The following is a 22,894-nucleotide window of genomic DNA, read 5'->3' on the forward strand; positions in this document are numbered from 1 at the left end:
TTCCTGTAGTGAGGCGACCAGAACTGAGCACAGTACTCCAAGTGGGGTCTGACCCAGGTCCTGTATAGCTGCAACATTACCTCTCAGCTTCTAAACTCAATCCCATGATTAATGAAGGCCAATGCACCATATGCCACCTTAACCACAGAGTCAACTTGCGCAGCAACTTTGAGTGTCCTATGGACTCGGACCCCAAGATCCCTCTGATCCTCCTCACTGCCAAGAGTCTTACCATTAATACTATGTTCTGCCATCATATTTGACCTATCAAAATGAACCACCTCACACTTATCTGGGTTAAACTCCATCTGCCACTTCTTAGCCCAGTTTTGCATCCTATCAGTGTCCCACTGTAACCTCTGACAGCCCTCCACACTATCCACAACACCCCCAACCTTTGTGTCATCAGCAAATTTATTAACCCATCCCTTCTCCATGATTTTTATAAATGACCTGGATGAGGAAGTGAAGGGGTCCCAGAACAGATCCCTGAGGCACACCACTGGTGACTGACCGACCTCCTTGCAGAATATGACCTGTCAACAACCATTCTTTCCCTTCTGTGGGCAAGCCAGTTCTGGATCCACAAAGCAATTTCCCCTTGGATCCCATCCCTCCTCACTTTCTCAATAAACCTTGCTTGGGGTACCTTATCAATTGCCTTGCTGAAATCCATATACGCTACATCTACTGCTCTACCTCCATCAATGTGTTTAGTCACATCCTCAAAAAATTCAATCACACTCTTAAGGCATGACCTGCTTTTGACAAAGCCATGCTGACTATTCCTAATCACATTATGCCTCTCCAAATGTTCATAAATCCTGTCGCTCAGGATCTTTTCCATCAACTTACCAACCACTGAAGTAAGACTCACTGGTCTATAATTTCCTAAGCTATCACTACTCCCTTTCTTGACTAATGGAACAACATCCACAACCCTCCAATCCTCCGGAACCTCTCTCGTCTCCATTGATAATGCAAAGATCATCACCAGAGGCTCAGCAATTTCCTCCCTCGCCTCCCCCAGTACCCTGGGGTACATCTCGTCCCGTCCCAGTGACTTATCCAACTTGATGCTTTCCGAAAGCTCCAACACATCCTCTTTCTTAATATCTATATGTTTAACCTTTTTGGTCTGCTGTACATCATCCCTTACAATCGCCAGAATCCTTTTCCATAGTGAATACTGAAGCATATAATACTGAGTAATATGAAACAAAAGAGGGCAAATGAGAGTGAGGAACTTAAAATAATTATTTAAAATATCAAACAACTTAATAGAACTAAAGGATGATGTTATAGAGTCATGTGACATTGATAAAGGCCTTACAGCGCTACTCATCCATGTTCATTGAGATGTCCAGCTTAGTTAATCCCCATTTTCCTGGATTTGGCTCACAGACCTCTATTCCTTTTCAATTCACGTACCTAACCTAAATGCTGTTAAACATTGTGAGTTACCTATTTACCCAGGGGTTTCTCCTCCATAATCTTCCGCAGTTTACATATTACCAGCGGCTGACTATATTTAAGCACTTGAGATACTGCATGATGCCGTCTCCAAACAAGGAACAGTCCATCCCGACTCATTTCAATTCATGGTCGGGGAATTCAACCAGGCTTGTTGGAAGAAAATCCTGCCCAAATACCATCAGCATATAACCTGTAATACCAGATGTTCCAACATACTAGACCACTGCCATGCGATATGTTTTCTTGCAGGCATTCACAGTAAAACAAAAACATACGATAGAATCAGTGAAAAACTTTACAAAGACTGACAGACAACCACTGCAAAAGAAGGCAAACTGTGCAAACGTAATAATAAAATAAATAATACTGAGAACAAGTTGTTAAGTCTGTAGGTTATGGAATCAGTTCATTGTTGAGGTGAGTGAAGTTATTCACACTGGTTCAGGAGCCTGATGGTTAAAGGTTAATGACTGTTCCCAATCCTGGTGGTGTGGGGCCTAAAGTTTCTGTACCTCCTTCCCCATGGCAACATTGAGGAGAGAGCATGGGCTGGGAGCATGGGAGTTTTGGTGATGGATGCTGTGTTCTTGTGGCAGCATTTCTTGTAGATGTGTTCAATGGTGCAGAGAGCTTTTCCTGTGATGTACTAGGTAGGCATTTCCATTCTTGGGCATTGGTGTTTCTATGCCAGACCATGATACAACCAGTCAGGATACTCTCCACTGTGCATCGGTAGAAGCTTGTCAAAGTATTAAATAATGTGCCAAATCTGTGCAAACTTCTAAGCAAGCAGAGACAGTTTCTTATCTTTGAAATGGTACTTGCATGTTGGTCCCAGGACAGATCCTTTGATATGATAACGCCAAAGAATTTAAAGTTACTGACCCTTTTCCCCTCTGATCCCTAATGAGGGCAAGCTCATGGCCTCCCGGTTCTTCTTTCTGTAGTCAATAATCAGCTCTTTGTTTGGGCTGACATTGAGTGAAAGGTTGTTTTTGTGGCGGCATTCAACCAAATTTTCGATCTCCCTCCTATATGCCAATTTGTCCTCCCCTTTGATTCAGCCAACAACAGTGGTGTCATCAGCAAACTTGAATATAGCATTGCAGCTGTACTTAACTTTATAGTGATAAGTATGAGGTAAGTAGAGCAAGGGGCTAAGCACACAGCCTTGTGGTGCACCTGTGCTGCTGGGGATTGTGAGGGAGATGTTGTTGGTAATCTGTAATGACCAGAGTCAGCAAGAAAGGAAATTGAGAATCCAATTATACATGGAGATATCAAGAAAGCAGATCAGAGATGCCTCCTAATGTTGTTTCCTGTGATAAATAAACAGTTGGGCCTATACTCATGGGGTTAGAGGAATAAGAATGAAATTGCAGAGCCTTAGCTGAAAAATAAAACAATTGTACTAGCTGGAATTCAAAACGCAAACACGAGGAAATCTGCAGATGCTGGAAATTCAAGCAACACACAGAATGCTGGTGGAATGCAGCAGGCCAGGCAGCATCCATAGGAAGAAGCACAGTCGACGTTTTAGGCCGAGACCCTTCGTCCGTCGACTGTGCTTCTTCCTATGGATGCTGCCTGGCCTGCTGCATTCCACCAGCGTTCTGTGTGTGTTGCAGGAATTGAAAATGTTAACTCTATTTCTCTTTCCTTGGTTGCTGCTTTACCTGCCGTTTCCAGAATTTTTTTAAAGTTTGGAGTCATAAAGTCATACAACATGGAAACAGACCATTCAGCCCACTATGTTCATGCTGGCTAGTGTATACCATAGATTTTGGGGTGCTTTTTGAGGGTATAGCTTCACTCTGTTTCTCCTCATTTGGTAATCCAGGTCTAGGGGTTGTTGATTCAGAGTCCATTTCAGACTGAGTTGAGGGGGAATTTCTCACCTTGCATGTCATGATGTGCAGGTTCGTTATTAATACTCTGAAATGGGTAATTTTTAAATTTTTCTTTCCCCCAACTGATGGGAGTTGAGCATTATGAAGACCAGGCAAGAAAATAATGAAAAACCATTGATCATATCAACCAGGATCTTATTGAAAAGAGGGCTTCTTGGTTCTTATATGATTGTTATGTTTTCATATAAAATTGATCATGAAACATGGTTTGTATCTTGCAGGACATCTTCTGAACTGTGGAATATTTCTGTTCTTTTGGTAATTGCCGTATGTACCTGTCCAAAGTAGCAGGAATAATGCAGATTGTTGTACAACTCATATTTGGCATCACTTCTGTTGAATAGAATTGCTTTTATGTAACTACCCCACGTACAAAATCTAGCCCGAACAGCAAGAAAGAGCCTTGCTTCTGTCTTTTCAAAAATTATTTGATGGTGTGTTGCAAGGTCTATTTGATCAGAGTTCAGTGGTGTCAGCCACAGAGTACTATGTATCCGCAACTCTCTGGGAATTTGTGACAATTTTTGAAGCCACCTCTTAGAACATTAGGATGTTTTTCTTGTGGTCTTGCTGACCAAGAGCTGAAGGAAATCGGAGGTGATGAGCTTTCAGAATCAGCATCAAGTTTATTATCACTGGCATATGTCGTGAAATTTGTTCTTTTACGGCAGCAGTACAGTGCAATACATAATAAAAGCTATACAATAAGAAATGTATACTATATAACAAAATATATTAAACAGATTAAAAAGAGAGCAAAATAAAGAAAAATAGTGAGGTTTTGTACATGGGTTCATTGTCTAATCAGAAATCTGATGGCAGAGGGGAGGAAGCTGTTCCTAAAATGTTGAGTGTGTCTTTTCAGGCCCCTATACCAGCTCCTTGATGATTGCAATGAGAAAAGGGCATGCCCTGTGTCACGGAAGTCCTTAATGATGGATGCTGCCATTTTGAAGCATCACCTTTTGAAGGTGTCGTTGACGCTGGGGAGGCTAGTGTCCATGATGGACTGGCAGCATCTCTAGGAAGAGGTACAGTCGGCGATTCGGGCCGAGACCCTTCGTCAGGACTAACTGAAAGAAGAGATAGTAAGAGATTTGAAAGCGGGAGGGGGAGGGGGAAATCCGAAATGATAGGAGAAGACAGGAGGGGGAGGGATGGAGCTCAGAGCTGGAAAGTTGATTGGCAAAAGGGATATGAGAAGATCATGGAACGGGAGGCCTAGGGAGAAAGAAAGGGGGAGGGGCCTGACGCATTTCTAGAATTCACCCTCTTGAAAGATGTTTTGACGTTGGCCTCTGAGACAGAGATCCCAGGGTCGCCAGGTGATCCCAGGGATCATTTTGCACAGGTGTGGTTGTATTCGCCCTTTCAAAGTGTTCATAAAAGGTGTTGAGCTCATCTGAGTGTGAAGCAGCACAGCCATTCATGATGTTAGGTTTCACCTTGTAGGAAGTAATGGCCTGTAAACCCTGCCAGAGCTGATGTGCATCAGATTTTGTCTCTAACCTCAATCATAATTATTTTAAGAGCAAAAACACAGCTTTCTGTTAATTATAGCTGGACTTGTTTGTGCAGATTCCTCTATGAGTAGCTGAAAGAGTATGGGACGGTGGATTCTAGCTTGAAGGGTTTATTCCCCAAGATGAATTTTAGGGGTTGTGTGTCTGAAGGCTATGATATTTGAAAGGGGTATTGACAGCAAACATCTATTAGAATTGTAACCTTGTATTCTTCCCAGTGCTTCACTCTGATAAGTGGAAGATCAGTTGCTGGACTGAACTTAAAGACATTGGATCCTTTAAGCAGATTCCAGCATGTTCATGCATATTATCTCATGGGTATTCTCTGCTCAAGGCAAGGAAGCTTAATTTCCAGAGCGTGTACCACTACTTTTGCCCAGATTGCAGGCTGGTTACTGTAATAGGAAGGGAGAGGTTAATTAGACCCTTGTGATACTCTGTTCCATATGTCAACCTGGAGTTTTTCATCAGTTAGAACAGCTTGCATTCCCCGAAGGTGCAGATAATGTGTGATCACTGACACTCCATTCTTGTCAGTAGTGTTATGCAACTGGTAAGCATGCTGAAGTTGCTTGCTGTTCTCCCCTTATTTTGTCTTAGTACTAATTGGACGAATGGATCGGGGTAAGGAAAAACTAGCCCCGTTGCCATGGTATTTCACTTCAGGGTGGCCTCTGGGAATTGCAATTAAAAGTGTAGCCATGTGGTCATGTGTGCTGTTAGGGCTTGCCTATAACTCCGTGGTTCAATTCCTAATGTCAGGGCTAAAGAAGTGCAGTGTGTTTGAATGTAGACACAAGACTGCATAAGCTGGAGTCTGGAGCAATGCACAAAATGCTGGGTGACCTCAGTGAGGTCAGGCAGTGTCTGTGGATAGTCCGTTTCCCTCCACAGATGCTGCCTTATTTGCTGAGTTCCTCCCAGCATTGAATATAGCATGAATTTGGTATTTAGTAGTCAGAACTGGGGTTCACATAACAATGTTTGTGCATTGGGAGTCTTCTGCCTGTGCTGTGATGGAAACCTCTTCCAACGTTATGCCCTGGTTGAACCCTGTTATGCTATCATGCAGTTGGCCACTGTTTCTATGCTGAAAGGGTAAATGATAAATTCCAAGCTTCATGGAAACCCTTTCAAAATTGGAGCTAGGTGCCTGCTACACAGGTACCTTCAGGCAGGCCACATCTTCCTTCAGATGCTATAGCCCTTGTCATAAAATTTGAAGTTGGTTTATTATTGTTATATGTCTATGGAGATGCAGTGCAAAAGGTTTATTTTGCATGACATCCATAGAGATCATTTTATCATATCAGCTCATTGAGGGATAAGGGAAAAGGGAAAAGCAATAACAATGCAGAGTGTAGTGTTGTACATATGGAAAGTGCCGTGCAAGGAGCCAGTTGTATAAGGAAGTGTTAAGTCCCAGTTCTAAGAGTTTGGAGATGAGTTTGCTCAGAATAATTGTATTGGGGTGGAAGCTGTAGTCAATAAATAGTAGTCTAATGTATAGTAGGTGTCTTTAATATCCAGATGCATCAGAGATGACTGCAGGGCCATGGAGATGGTGTTTGGTGGGGATCTGTTTCAATAGTAGATGAACTGCAGGGGGTTGGGGTTACCTGCGAGGCTGGAGCTGAAGTGTGCCGTGACCTGCATCTCGAAGCGCTTCATGATGGCAGATGTCAAAGCCACCAGGCGATGATTATTAAAGCACATCAACTTATTTTTCTTGGATGCAGGATGACAGTTGTCCTCTTAAAGACAAAGTAGGGAGAGGTTGGGAATGTCTGCAAGTACCCATATAGGCTGATCAGCGTAGGACCTAAGGACATGGCCAGGGCAACCATCAGGACCAGATGTTTCCATGGATTCACTGTCCAGAAGACTATGTTCACTGTGGCGACTGTGCCTTTAGGGGCATTGGAGGCTGTTGGGGTGGGTGGTGATCCATTAAAGAGATGGGATCCATTCAGCTTCATTTTTTTTTAAGCCTGTATAATATGTAAGCCTGCTGCAACTTGTGGAACACACAAAATGCTGGAGGAATTCAGCAGGCCAGGCAGCATTTTGTGTGTGTTGCTCGGATTTCTAGCATCTGCAGATTTTCTCTTGTTTGCAATTTGTGGAACTCGATTTTTTTTGTACTGGTATTTTCTCGTGATATCCCTGCTAGCTTTACAAAGGTAATTTCTAAAATTTTGTATAAGTCAGGGTTACTTCATTTCATTGCCACTGACCAGAATTTCAATAGGGATTGATCTCTCAGTTTATGCAAGGGGGCCAGTTTAGGAACACCTAGATTGATCTCTTTGGTACACGGTCCTCTTACACATTTGCTGATGAAGTCCATGTCTGTGGGGACATACTCATCTAAGCTGACTACTGTGTCTTTGATCATGGACCAATCCATTAACTCAAAATAGTTGTGTAGAAACTCATCTGTTTCCAGCTGAGGAAATGCAACATGGTGCACTATCCTGTGTACGTGCAGGGAGAAAAGGAGCACAGCTTGCTGGTCTGGTTTATCAGTGTGGCAGGGGTTGAATTTGTTAGTATCTTTGGTGGTATAGCAATGGTCAAGGGTGTTTAGGTTCTTGGTAAGACAGAAGACATGCTGCTTGAAGTTGTCCTGGTTGAAGTTACCAGCAATGATAAAGAGGGTCTCAGTAAAACAAAAAATATCCTGTTTCAAGGACGTTTATCAGAATGCAGGCATCACAGCCATTTAGAGTGGTACATAGACTGCCAACTGAAGTGAACTCACACAGTAGGTAATGTGGGCAGCACTTCACTGTTAGATATTTCATGTCAGCAAGCAGAGACTCACCAGGACCATCACATCCAGGCACCTTGATTAGGAAGTAGAACCCTCCACCTTGTACTTTGCCTAAGGACAAAATAATCTGCAGATGCTGGGGTCAGAGCAACACTCACAACACACTGGAGGAACTCAGCAGGTCGGGCAGCATCCGTGGAAACGATCAGTCAATGTTTCGGGCCAGAACCCTTCGTCAGGCCTTGGATCCCACAATACCAGATATTGGAACAGTTTTATAACATCACTTACCTCAACGCTGAACTGTCTGCACAACCTGTAGACTCACTTTCAAGGACTCTGAACTCATGTTCTCAGTATTACCTATTCACTTTTTAAATTATTTGCATAATTTTTCATCTTTTGCATATTAGCTCCCTGTTGGTCTTTGTTTAAATATAGTTTTTCATAAGTGCTATTGTATTTCTTTATTTTCCTGTAAATGCTTGCAAGAAAATTAATGTCAAGGTAGCAAATTGTGATATATACATAAGTTTGATAATAAATTTAACTTGAACTTTGAACTTTTGAACAAAAGCAGAAATGTTGGAAAAACCTAACCGGTCAAGTAGCATCTATAGAATGGGAAAAAAGGTTAACATTTTTGAGTGTGGGTCAAATTCCACAACTTTTCACAGGCTGAGTTCATGTGTGTTCATATTCATCTGCAGTTTTATTTTCATGTGTGATTTTAGTCTCTAGGCCTGTATATTTTCACATTTTCTACTATTTTCAAAGATCTATCCTTGGAGAGAGAATCTAAATCTACAGGATTGCTCCTGCCCTGCATTGCAATAACTACCTCACAAAAATCTGTGTTTGGAAGACATGATGTATTCCTTTTATAACTATGCTGACTGCTCACATTGATACTTGGATGCTCTCTAAATATGTATTTATAGCACCCTGTGGAATGTGATCGTATTCCCAATATAGATTTAGGGTGACTAGACCTTGCGTGATTCTTTTGAGACTTCGTTTTGAATATGGAAACTGTAATTGCCATATTGCAGCCTTTTTGATATAATGGCCAATTAAGAGCAGACAGAAGATTAATACAATGAGAGCATTGTGTTCTCTTCCATATGACTTAGGGCAAAAAAAAACCTTTCAAATTCTTAAACCTTTCAATTCTGGCATAATTCATAATTTATTATTTTGGAGGGTTTAGCCCTAGATTTTTTTTTTAAAAAGCAGTTCTCCACAGACCTTGTGTATGAATGTATTCAGCATATTTGTTAACACCTTTCTCATTCTTTGTTTACTCAATTTATTACTCATGTTATCACTTTGATTTATGATCCAGCATGCATGACACTTGTATTGCATTTGATCTGAAAATGTTTTGCATGATGGTTTTTGGGTCAGAAAAAAACAAAAAAGACAAAAAAAAATTGTCTTTTTGCATCTGTTGATTATTATCTAATACAGTGCCAATCTCAATTTATCTGTTGCTGAAATATTACATCTTAATCATTTCAATGCATGTCTTCAACCTACCCTACTTAAATACCCTACTTATATTCCATTATCTATATCTTTTTTCCTAAAAAGGTGATGTAGAGGACGCAAGGGTCATTGATAAGATTAATTGCCTTCCAGGAGCTGCTGCTGTCCTTCTGGTGACGATATCTAAGTTCACTAGTTATGTTAACCATTCCCTAGTTCATTTAAGTTTACTCAACTCCCTTGTGCTTCATGCAAGTATTACTTCAGATTTGGGAAGTGCACTAGTTTCATTATTTGCACTAAGTTTTGGAACTTGTGTTTTGTACATTTTATTTAGAATGGGAAGACTATCTTTGAGATTTAAAATAACATGATGGCACAGAAACATAGAAATATAGAAAAGCTACAGCACAATACAGGCCCTTTGACCCACAAAGCTGTGCCAAACATGTCCTTACCATAGAAATTACCTAGGGTTACCCAGAGTCCTCTATTTTTCTGAGCTCCATGTGCCTGTCCAGGAGTCTTTTAAAAGACCCTATCGTATCTGTCTCCACCACCGTCGCTGGCAGCCCATTCCACACACTCACCACTCTCTGTGTATTTAAAAAAAAAACTGCCCCCTGATATCTCCTCTGTACCTACTTCCAAGCACCTTAACACTGCGCCACTTCATGCTAGCCACTTCAGCCCTGGGAAAAACCCTCTGACAATCCACACGATCAATGCCTCTCATCATCTTATACACCTCAATCAGGTCACCTCTCATCCTCTGTCGCTCCAAGGAAAATAAGGCCGAGTTCACTCAACCTATTCTTGTAAGGCATGCTCCCCAATCCAGGCAACATACATCCTTGTAAACTCAATCCCATGATTGATAAAGGCCAATGCACCATATGCTTTCTTAACCACGGAGTCGACCTGTGCAGCAGCTTTGAGTGTCCTGTGGACTCAAACCCCAAGATCCCTCTGATCCTCCCCACTGCCAAGAGTCTTACCATTAATACTATATTCTGCCATCGTATTCGACCTCCCAGAATGAACCACCTCACACTTATCTGGGTTGAACTCCATCTGCCACTTCTCAGCCCATTTTTGCATCCTGTCAGTGTCCCGCTGTAACCTCTGACATTCTTCCACACCATCCACAACACCCCCAACCTTTGTGTCATCAGCAAATTTACTAATCCATCCCTTCACTTTCTCATCCCGGTCATTTATAAAAATCAAGAGGAGTAAGGGTCCCAGAACAGATCCTTGAGGCACACCACTGGTGACTGACCTCCATGCAGAATATGACCCGTCTACAACCACTCTTTGCCTTCTGTTGGCAAACCATTTCTGGATCCACAAAGCAAGGTCCCCTTGGATCCCATGCCTCCTTACTTTCTCAATAAGCCTTGCATGGGGAACCTTATCAAATGCTTTGCTGAAATCCATATACACTACATCTACTGCTCTACCACCATCAATGTGTTTAGTCACATCCTTAAAAAATTCAGACAAGCTTGTAAGGCACGACCTGTCTTTGATAAAGCTATGCTAACTATTCAAATCATATTATGCCTCTCCAAACGTTCATAAATCCTGCCTCTCAGGATCTTCTCCGTCAACTCACCAATGATCACTTTTCCTTTTCAATAGGCCATGGTGATAGCAATAGTCGTAACATCCCCACTTTGGTGAAGGACATCAGCAATGTAGGTGAAGTATCCTGTGGAAGCTCACATACCATTGCATTGTCTAAAGATGGAAGAACTGCATGGTCTTTTGGGGGTGGTGACAATGGTAAGTAATAATCTTACTGCAATATACTTGTTGAAAAATAAATTGTGATAGAGTGTATGTTAAGGAAATGTGTATCAACCTGTCCCATACAATCTATCCTGACTGTCAAGTATCTATATATACTAATCCCATTTACTAGCACTTGGTCATTAGTATTAATGAGTCCAGATATTTAATTCAAGCCATGGATTGTAGAGTTCCAACCACTGTGCGGGTGAAGATGTTTCTCCTCAGATCTTTTTGCCTTAAAACTCTGTCCTCTAGTTCTAGAAATCTCTGCTATAAAGAAAAGTTTCCTACTCTCTTTTGTAGCTATGCCCCTCATAATTTGTATATCTCTGCCTCCTTTGTCTCAAGGAAGATGAATCCAGCCCAACCAGTCTTAATTAAAATGATGCATTCCAGACAGCATCCTGGTGAATGAATCTCCTCTAAATCCTCTCCAGTGGTCTCCTATAGTGTGGAAACCATACATGTCTGGTCTAACCAATATTTTACCTCCCTGTTTTTATATTCAGTGCCCTAGCTGATGAGGGCAAGTATCCTATATGCCACTTTCACTGTCCTATCTACCTATGCTGTCCTTTTTTTTGAGACTCTTGGATTTCTCCACTGAGGTCCCTTTGTTCTTCAATATTTTCTAGAGCTGTCCTGTTGATTATGTTCTATGTGGTTGATTACATTTAAAATGTGACATATAAAATCCTAAGTATTATAATTGAAGTTTTAATGCAACAGTTTATTAGAACATGCTGTTATTTTAGCTATATTTTTAAAAAGCCAAAACATGTACAGGCTTTTGCCTTAATGAAGACATTAAAGGTCATTTTGAGCTCTAGGCAGATAACACATTTACTAATATTTCCATATGTTAGTGTCATAGCAACTGCAAATATGTGCAGTAATATCAGATGGCATTTACCAAGCCTCAAATTATCTGTAATATATGCAAAATTGAACTGTGACATATGAGGTTCTCAATAAAGACTGATAGGTATTTAACTGGAATATTGATTATGTTTGACATTATCTGAAAAGCTCCACTCTGTTTTGTTGCTGCTGTAGATGCTGAGGTCTTTATTTAACTTCCCTTTATTATTCCTCTAACTGATAAATGTGAATGCGTGGGGCAGTAATTACCCAGATTGACCTTATAGTTTTCCTTGTTATGTGGTAGATGGTGTTATAGATGTATTTGAACAGCTTGGCCAGTGATATAGCTAGTTCTGGAGCATTCCTTGACAGCCTTGTTCATGAAATCACATTAAATGAATTGAATTATCTGAAAACTGCTGTGAGAGATGAGGATGAGATAGATCATCAGCTTTATGTTTCTGCTTGAAGGAAGTTGCTTTTGCCTCCACTTTTTACATACAATTTTAGATTCTTTGATTATCAGTGACAGGAATACTTAAGGAGCTGCCTCCTCCACATACTTGTTTAATAATGCATCTTTGCCCGCGACCAAATCTGATTACTTGGCCCTTATGACTTTAACATGCATGCAAATCTGTAGATGGCACATAGCTCTGTATTATAGGGTGTTTCTGTTGCTGTTCAGCGTGCTTTTCTATACTTTACATGAAATCCCAATTAGAGTGGTGGTAATGCCATGCAACGCAATGGACAACACAATTCTCAGTGTGAGGAAAGTATGTCGGCTATAGAAAGACTGGATAATTTTTGGTTGCATATGCAAAAAAATTGGTGAGGGCAAGGTCCCCTAGTTTTTCACTTTTCTCTTGCCACCGACTGTAGGCATCTACAGGTTACAGAACTTATTTAACGCATTCAGTACTGCGGATACTGAACCATTCTTGGTGATGAACATTGGAGCTTTTCCATGCTATGGGGCTGTTTCATGACTGGAGCTCGGTATGAGTATTGTGTGGTGGGTGGCAGTGAGAAGGCTTCTTTGTCTATGGTCTAAGGATGGAAGATTTCATAGGATGTGGGATTGATGTGAAGGACTCCAACATCTGACCACATACACTTAGTGGACACTTTATTCGGTACACATGTACACCCCATAAATGCAAATATCTAATCGGCCAATGGTGGGATGGCAGCTCAATGCGTAAAGGCATGCAGGCATGGTCCACAGGTTCTGTTGTTTTTCAGACCAAACATCATAATGGGGATGAAATGACTAAGTGACTTTGACCATGGAATTATTGGTGCTAGGCGGGGTGGTTTGAGTTGATAAAGATGGCGCTGGTGTACATTGGCGACTCTCTGCGGGCTGCCAGAATTTGTATGTACTGTGATAATTTTACTTTGAACTTCGAAACTGCTGATCTCCTGGGGTTTTCGTGCACAGCAGTCTCTAGAGGTTCCAGAGAATGGTGCGGAAACAAAAAAACATCCAGTGAGTGGCCGTTCTGTGGGGAGCAAAAGTCCTATTAATGAGAAAAGTTAGAGAAGAATGGCCAAACTAGTTCAAGATGACAGGAAGGCAACTAACTCAAATAACCACATGTTACAACAGTGGTGTGCACAGCACATTGAACCTTGAAGTGGACAACCTACTAAAGTGGCCAGTTGGTGCATCACTGTGTGCATTTGGTGCAGATGAAATGGCAGTGTGATAGGGTGGTCTGGGGTGCTGGTGATAAAGTAAGGTTTTGAGTTCAACTGTTAGGCTTCGCAAATCCTTGTAGAACACCTTTTACTCCATTTGTCAATCAAGTATTCCCCATTTCCCTTGATAAAGCAGGCTGTCTTTCTGATTCAGTGTCTCAATAGATTGGAATGTAAAGAATTGTATTGACAGATATATTGAATATATCTGCAAATTTCTTGGTAATTATTTACTTGATTTATCTTGTAGGTAAACTGGGACATGGTGATACTAACAGAGTTTATAAACCCAAGGTCATTGAAGCCTTGCAAGGAATGTTTATTCGGAAAGTTTGTGCTGGAAGCCAGTCTTCGCTTGCTTTGACATCAACAGGCCAGGTTAGTTATTCTGAATAACCTTTTTTATTTCAGTTATTTTTGCTTTCAGAAAGATTATGTAAGTAGTGAGTATTGATATATTACCAAATATTTTTTGTGGCATGAGCATGAAGTTTTACCTTTGGAAAGTGAGCAGTAGGGCAAGGTAGAATCTAGCAATGTCTACTTTTTCCACCTGTACATCACCTGCAAAGTATCAGCAATGAAGATGGAGATGAATGAAGGATTTTCAGGATGATTTCAGTTTGTTAAATGTAATTCCCGCCAAATGTGTAAATTAGATAACAGCTTGAGCAGCATGATAGGTCTTTGAACTAAATCTTTTAAGTCAAATGCCCTCTAATGAAGTTTTATTATTTTTTGGTTTTCGATGCACTTCATTCTTCAGCAAAGTTTCCTCATTTTATGTAACATTTTCTTACATTTCTCATTAGTATTTACTTTCCTTTATTGCTCTTGTTTTGTATTTAATATTTCAGTATTATTTGAGTAATCTTGTATATATTAGTTGATTAAGCATTCTTGTTTGTTTAAATAATGGGTTTAAATATAAGGGTTATATGTATAAATATGTGAATTGCATGCTACCACGTGATACATGTGCACCTCGCTTAAAGAACAAACTAAGACTTGCATCTCTTTGCTCTCGTTTTCCTTTGAATTAGTTTAGTATTTTGGAGTTATAAAATGTAATAGCTCTTGCGTTTGTTTTTTTTTCAATTTTCCTATTTCTTTCTTTCTTTCTTTCTTTTTGTCATTGTCATTTCATCACTGTGTTTGACATGCAGATTACTTGTCTCTAGATTGGTGAGTGTGACTTAAGGGCTTGTTCCTGTGTTGTGCAACTCTGAGATTAGTTTGTGGTTCCCCCGCGGACCCTGCCCTTTGGTTGTTGCAAGTGTTGCGGGCAATTTTTCTTATGCCTTTTGTCCTCACCTCTTTCCTACTTTTAACTGTCATTTAAAATTTTCCAGTGAATGTACCTGTATTGCTGTTGAGTTTACTCTTTGTTTTCATTTCTAAGCCTGTGGCAGTACTTTGAGGTGAAAAGTCATGGGTTTGGGAGAACTGTTTTCCAGTTCCCTGTGGTTTTGTTTGTTTATTTTGGGCAGATATGGACATTGTTGACAGGACCAGTATTTAATCCCAGCCCTAAATGCCCTTGAATTGAGAGACATGCTGTGCTATTTCACAAGGCACTTAGGATCAACTATGTTCATGGCTTGGAATCACATGGTGATCAGACTGGCTGTGGATGCCAGATGTCCTTAAACTACAAAGTTCAGGTTGATCAGAAAAGTGAGCCTGGAAAGGCCAAGGGAGAGCCAAGCTTTGATGAGCAGTGGAAAGAGGGCAGAGTCCATTTAAGGTGGTGGAAGTGTAGGAAAGATGTACTGAGCTGAGCTTTGGGTGAAGATTCAGGGCGGGAAAGAAAGAGGGATTAGCAAATGGGAAAAAGTAGCAGCTGAAAATTTACGTGTCTCAGCAACAATAACTGTTCACTTAAATAATATATCATTCATTTGTTATGTACCATGTTGTATGACATGGTTGATCATGGTCTTTCCATGACCATGATTGTTCTTGGCAATTTTTTCTACAGAAGTGGTTTGCCATGGCCTGCTCTGAGCAGTGTCTTTACAGGATGGGTGACCGCAGTCATTATCAATATCCTTCAGAAATTGTCTGCCTCACATCAGTGGTCAGATAACCAGGACCTGTGATGTGCACCAACTGCTCATATGACCATCCACCACCTGCTCCCATGGCTTCCCATGACCCTGATTGGGGAGGCGTTGGGGGGGGGGGGGTTGCTGCAGAGGGCTAAGCAGGTGCTACACCTTGCCCAAGGTTAACACATCCTAGCAAAGGGAAGGAGCTTCTTACACCTTTAGTAGAGATAGATCTTCACCCCGCCACTCAAAAATAAAATATTATTCCTTAAAAACAAGAGATTCTGTAGCTGCTAGAAATCTTGATCAACACGCAAAATACTTGAGGAGCGCAGCAAGTCAGGCAGCCTCTATAGAGGTGAATGAGCAGTCAATGTTTTGGGCCAAGACCCTTCATCAGTATTGGAAAGGAAGGAGCACAGAAGCCAGAATAAGAAGCTGGGGGAGGGAAAGGAGTACAAGCTGGCAGGTGATGGGTGAGACTAGCAGAGTGGGAACATGAATAGGTGGGGAGGGGGAATGAAGTAAGAAGTTGGGAAAGGGATAGGTGGAAGAGATGAAGAATTGAAGATGAAGGAATCTGGTAGGAGAGCGTGGTGGACCATGGAAGAAAGGGATGGAGGAGGGGCACCAGAGAGAGGTGATGGGAAGAATAAAAGAAGAGAAGGGATAAGAAGGTAACCAGGATGGGGAATGGGAAAAGAGAAAGGAGAGAATGAAATTACCTTCCCATCACCCCCCCCCACCACCCCCGGCCTGATGCTGCCTGACTTGCTGAGTTTCTCCAGCAATTTGTGTGTGTATTATAAAAATAGTTGTTTGTATATCTTTTGCAGAATTGATGTTGTACCATTGATCATATTTTTACAGTGGAATAGCTTGGAATTCTAAAACCATGTTACAATGAATATACTGCTTTTCTTCCCTACAATAAAAAAAATTGATCTTGCAAACAACACTTCAGGTGCAAGAAATTAATTGAATCAATTTGATATTTCCTTCCTTAGCACTTTAGGTGGTCTTTCCACTCCGCGGTTAAAAGAAATGCAGTGTTCTTTTTTCACTTTTAACAGTGAATATTTAGCTCTTGCTCAGTTTATTGTTGGTGTAGCAATTGGCAAATTAAATTTCAAGTGGCTCGCACCTGAAGCTAGTGGATATCTCTAATTTTCAAGTTCCTTTCCTCATGGTCTTTCTGTCTTGCCTACAGCCACAATTTTTAAGGTAGGCAGCATTAAAACGTGTTTAAGCATTCCCATCTGCGCTAGAACAAAGAAGGTTCTTTGGGGATACAACAAATAAATAAACATTGACTTTTATTTTGATTTCTTAATTTGTTTGCCAGATTTGTAGCGATAGTCTCTCAAATGCCGACCCATCTTTTAATGTTACAGATAACAGAGGCTTCATGTTGCAATAAGATGTTGTGCTGTGAGTTAATTTTGCTATGATGTTATGTTTGTTGAATTTTACCTGTTAGGTATATGCTTGGGGCTGTGGTGCTTGTCTTGGATGTGGCTCTTCAGAAGCTACTGCTTTGAGACCCAAACTTATTGAGGAACTAGCTACCACAAGGATAGTTGACCTCTCAATAGGTGACAGCCACTGCTTGGCTCTTTCACATGGTAAGTAGAGAATTTGAATTCTTCAGATGATGCAATGATGGTAGAAATTGTTATTTTTGTGTGAGTATTTGGGCAGCTCAGTGAGACCCCTTTATATCTGGAACTGTAGTTGCTGGCTTGACCTTTGCTCAATTTAAAGCTTAATGGAGGTGGGAATGCTGAAGGAATTCAGCGGGTCATACAGCATCATGTGCAGTGCTTTGGAGTGAATGTTCTCTGGTCTCTTGTGTCTCCTATAAAAAGTAGTTGGAAGTTCTGGAACTAGCCATTCATTTTTTTTAATGTTCTACCATAAATGCTTTCTGTAGTAACTTTTGCTACTCTCTGCGGTGAAAACGTGGCTCCCTCCAATATGATCAGAATATTTTTGTTATGTAGGCTTGTTAATTACTTTGTTAGATGGAGTTCTGACCATTGTTTAGCTTTATTAGAGAATTATTACTTTAATTTTTTCATGGTTTTAATATCTCAGTAACTAGGAATGTGTGTGGGCACGTGGCCAAGTGGTTAAGGCATTGGACTAGCGACCTGAAGGTCATGAGTTCGAGCCCCAGCCGAGGTAACGTGTTGTGTCCTTGAGCAAGGCATTTAATCACACATTGCTCTGCGACGACACCGGTGCCAAGCTGTATGGGTTCTAATGCCCTTCCCTTGGACAACATTGGTGTCTTGGAGAGGGGAGACTTGCAGTATGGGCAGCTGCTGGTCTTCCATACAACCTTGCCCAGGCCTGCGCCCTGGAGAGTGAAGACTTGCCAGGCGCAGATCCGTAGTCTCGCAAGACCAGTGGATGCCTTAACTAGGAATATACATCTCATGAAACCACTGCTTTTGAATGTTAATTGTGAAAATACAGATGTTCATATATACCAAAATTATATGTCATAATTATGTAACCTGTCCTGCTTTAGTATGTAAGCACCGGTGTCTCTTATTACAAATAGTACACCTCATTTTGTTGTGCGGCTCAGTACAGCCTGAATGAGACAGCAGTTCTTGCTCTGAAATGGTTAACATTTGGCCTTGAACATCATATTTATAATATTACTTACCACCTTTACAAAACTTAATTTGAATTTATTAATGTATTATAGTAAAACATTATTTTTGGTTAACTGGATTACCAATTCATTTTATTCCCTTCAGGTGCATAAACTTGATTAATCAGTCTGGTTCTTCCCTCCTCAGCACTTCTAGACAGCTGAGAGGGAAATTTATTTTTTACTTACGGCCTAGAAATTTGTTCGATGGTATTGGTATTGAGATAGTTGATCTGAATAGTTCAGTTATTGCAGTGCAATGCTCAAACATATTGCTACATGATTGACAATGGACTTCTATTGAAGCAAAACACCATTCTAGGTGTGAGTCAGTTGTGCATCCATGTGATTTCCACATGAGATGTGTGTCAAGTGATGTCTTTCTGGAGCATTGCTCTTTTTAAGAGCTAGACAGGAATATACTGTAATTCCATATTTTCTGGGCATTCCCAAGCGTTTTCATTGCTTTGGACTGGCATCTAACAAAGATTAATTTGTGAGATTTACATCCTAACCCTTGGCTGGAATTGGCCTCTCCCACCATAGTTCCTGTGCGGTGCACCAAGGAGAGCATGTCCCACTGAAGATCTGCAATGTGAAACTTTGCAGTGGCAAGCCCATGACTAAAATGATGGTGTAGGTGTTGGGCAACAACCACATAGCATGCTTTCAGCATATTACCATTGCAAGAACTATTGGTTTCCCTTTACTTCCTCTGAAGTGAAAATGCCTTATTTGCTAAGTTTGTTGTTGTCTTAGTGATCCCTGGTTTTCCAAACTCTAGAATCTTCAGTAATCATTTAATTTGCTTCATTCTGGGAAATTATCCGTTTTAATGGATATGTTTAGGGTAAAATAAGTTATGATGAAGTGTCGCCATGCTGCAGGTGTTCACTTCAGCTAGTCGTACAGCAGTGTACATCCCACCTGAGATACGAAGCACGCACTCAACAAAACGTCCTCTGTGGTCACCAGACTTGAAGACCTTTTTCATCGTTGCTGATTGCTTCAACCACTCCAACTTCATGAGTGTATTACCACAATACTACCAGTGTGTCTCCTCTCTCACCAGGGGTCCAGATGCCCTACACCATTGCCCACCGAACCTTCTCTTTTCCACACTTTGGTAGAATCAGGCCAACAGTCTGCGCTCTTACTTCCTGCATACAAACGGATGCTGAAACGGGACAGTACGAAACAAGCTCTTGTAGTGCTTCTCTGAGGAAACAGATGAGATTCTATGTGACTGCTTTGAGTTGGTAGACTGGTCCATGTTCAAAGACTTAGCTGCCAGCCTAGATGAGGATGAGTATGTCACTATTGTCACAGACTTTATCACCAAGTGTGTTGAGCTCTGTGTACCGAGGAGGGCAATCAGCTGTTTCCAAACGGGAAACCATGGATGAACCAGGAGATCCACGCTCTTCTGAAGTCTAGGTCTGCAGCATCACCATCAGGTGACTGATCCTTTTAAGAAATTAAGATATGACCACCGTAAAGCTATCAGATGCTTAGAGACAATACCAGTCCAGCAGTCAGCTGTGGCAGGTCTTAAATACCTCAGTAGGTTACAAAACAAAGACTGGCAGCATCACCAACAAGAGCACATCCTTTCCCAGCCAGCGTAACACATTCTACGCATGTTCTGAACTGAAGGGAACGGTTATATCAGCACGCACCAAGGGTCTCCAGAGCACCTGAATCTACAGTCACTGTGGTGGACATGAGATCAGTTTTTCAGAGGATGATCCTGCAGAAAGCATTGGGCTAAATCCTTCGATCCTGTGTGGATCAGCTGGATAATTACAGACATTTTTTAACCTCTCCCTGCTTCAGGCTGTGGTCCCCTCCCTCCTGCTTTAAGAAGCCGTTATCTTCCTGGTGCCCAAGGAAAACAAAATAATGTGCTTTAATGACTGCCACTCAGTGGTTCTAACATATACCATCATGAAGTGCTTTGAGAGGCTGGTCAAGGCACATGTCAGCTCCAGGTTTCCAGACAAGCTCAATCCACTGCAATTTGCCTCCTGCCAAAACAGGTCGATGGCAGAAACCATCTTCCTTGGCCCTACATTCTGCAGCATCCAGACAGTAAAGACACTTATATCAAGTGATTGTTAATTGACTACAGTTCTGCCTTCAATACTATTATTCTAAGTAAATGCATCACTAAACTCTGGACCCTGGGAATTAATGTCTCCCTCTACAAGTGCTTCCTTGTCTCTCTGACCAGCAGACAGCAGTCAGTAAGGATAGGTAGCAACACCTGAGCCACGATTATTCTAAACACTGGTGCTCCACAAGGTGGTGTCCTCGGCCCTCCACTCTATTCCCTGTACGCTCATGACTGCATGCTGCCTGACCAGGTTTTGCTCAAACTCCATCTGCTAGTTCGCAAATGCAACCACTGTAGGGTGCCAGAATTTGAAATATTGATGAGTCTGAGTGCAAGGAGTTAGAGACCTTAGTGATGGTGTTATGACAACGACCTGTTTCCCCCCTACCCCCCACCAAAAAAATATACTTGCTCATTGACTTCTGAAAGGGGAGCAGTGCATGTGATCTTGTTTACATCAACATTGTTGAGGTTGAGAAAGTTGAGCAGTTTAAGTTCCGAGGTGTGAACATCATCAATAGCCTGTCCTGTTACAACTACGTCGATACCACTGCCAAGAAAACTCACCAGTGCCTCTTCTTCCTCAGGAGGCCAAAGAAATTTGGCATATCTTTGTTGACTCCTACCAATTTAATGATGCGCCATAGTAAGCAATGTGTCTGGATGCTGTAATGGCTTGGTATGGCAACTGATCTGCATGTGACTGCAAGAAACTGCAGAGTTGTGAACACAGCTTGTACACCACAAGAAGCGGCCTCCCTTCTGTGGATTCTTGCCTATACTTGCTGCCTCGGTAAAGCAGCCAGTTTAATAAAGACCCTAACCAACCTGGAGATTTTGTCGTCTTCCCTTTCCCACAGGGCAGAAGGTTCGTGGTGGAGGAGTTGAGAAGACAGGAGGAGGCAGAGCGACACGCCAGGGCCGTCTCAATGGCCAAGCAGGGCCACTGGACTAATTGGGAGAGCCTGGAAAAGAGGAAACTTAGCTGGCGTGACATCTGGGAGATTGAGGGATCTCGGCTAAGTTTTGTCATCAGAGCCACTTATGACCTCCTACCCACACCCCAGAACCTGAACCAGTGATGGAGAGAAGATCCCGCTTGCTTTCTTTGTCAAGCACTGGGATCACTAAGGTACATTTTAACAGGATGCACCACGAGCCTCACCCAGGGGCGGTACACTTGGCAGCATAACCAAGTTCTCAGACAACTGGCATCAATCTTGGAACGGAGGCAAATCACTACGAATGCTCTCCCACAAACATCGGCAGGAAATGTCCACATCACACGATTTGTACCATCAGGCCAACCTCCAGAGCACCATATAACATCAAAAGATGTAAGCGTTCCGCAGGTTGCTCGGGATTGGAAAATGGACGTGGACTTGGCAAAAAAGCTTGTGTTTCCCCCAGACATTGCGGCTACAACACTCTGGCCAGTCATGGTCCTGTGGTCCACAACAGCCAAGCTGGCATATGTTGTGGAACTGACAGTACCATGGGAAGATAGTGTCGAAGAAGCTTATGAGAGGAAAAAGGCCAAATACTCTGAACTGGCAACTGAAGCTGCCCAGAATGGCTGGAAGACCAAGATTTTCCCTGTAGAAGTGGGATGCAGGGGATTCGTTGCTACATCTACGACCAGTCTATTGAAGAAGATGGGGGTGAAGGGTCACGCCCTCCAACAAGCAATCAAGTCCTTGTCAAATGCAGCAGAAGAAAGCAGCAACTGGATTTGGATTAAAAGGAAAGACAACAACTGGGCTGCAAGGAGGGTATGGAACTGAGAGGGGTGTATCTGGGACGCCAGGTAGCACCGTTGAGCCCTCTGGAGACGTCGTGGGCTTATCAACGAAACGTCAAAGAAGGAGGGTACCCACCTGATGACCCCGATGACGTACCTACCTTCCCTCCTTGTCACCACTCCAAACCCACTGCCAACATCGAGAGTGCCAACTTACCATAGGGATTGAAACATCAAGTCCTAGTAGCTCTACTAAAGAATGAAAGACTGTACCCAACAGGACGGGCAAACAACCAGTGTGCAAAAAACAGCAAACTATGCAAATACAGAAAGAAATAATAATAAGTAGATAATAGATATTGAGAACGTGAGATGAAGAGACCTTGAAAGTGAGTCCATAAGTTGTGGGATCTGTTCAGTGATGGGTCAAGTGAAGTTAGCCCCACTGAGTATAATAACTGTTCCTGAACCTAGCTGTGTGGGTCCTGAGGCTCCTGTACCTTCCTGATGGCAACAGTTCAAAAAATGAACGCTTGGCCTCTCAGTCTATCTTGTTATGATCTTGCACTTTATCATTTAACTGTAGTGCACTCTTTCAGTAGCTCTTTCACATTAAACAGCACGTAAAGCTAGAATAATGGGTTGATCTGTATAAACAGTATGCGCAACAAGCCTTTCACTGTACCTTGGTACATGGTCGTGGCTATCCTTCGAGGTTGAGGATGATGGTCTTCGTTCTGAAGAAGTGGCTCGCAGAGTGAAGACACCTGTTTAACGTGT

The 22,894-nt window shown here is 41.9% G+C and overlaps 1 protein-coding gene across 9 annotated transcripts in view; it reads left to right on the plus strand.

The window, feature by feature from the left end:
• Positions 1 to 22,894, plus strand: part of herc1 (HECT and RLD domain containing E3 ubiquitin protein ligase family member 1) — a 270,719-nt gene that overhangs the window by 65,507 nt on the left and 182,318 nt on the right. For all 9 annotated transcript variants that reach the window (XM_063070950.1, XM_063070953.1, XM_063070952.1 and 6 more), the window contains exons 7-9: positions 10,818 to 10,961; positions 13,792 to 13,919; positions 17,073 to 17,217. In XM_063070950.1, coding sequence (XP_062927020.1) covers positions 10,818 to 10,961; positions 13,792 to 13,919; positions 17,073 to 17,217 — 417 coding nt within the window. The remainder of the gene's footprint in view (positions 1 to 10,817; positions 10,962 to 13,791; positions 13,920 to 17,072; positions 17,218 to 22,894) is intronic.

The sequence above is a fragment of the Mobula hypostoma genome, chromosome 18 (genome assembly GCF_963921235.1).
Source record: "Mobula hypostoma chromosome 18, sMobHyp1.1, whole genome shotgun sequence".
Taxonomy (NCBI): domain Eukaryota; kingdom Metazoa; phylum Chordata; class Chondrichthyes; order Myliobatiformes; family Myliobatidae; genus Mobula; species Mobula hypostoma.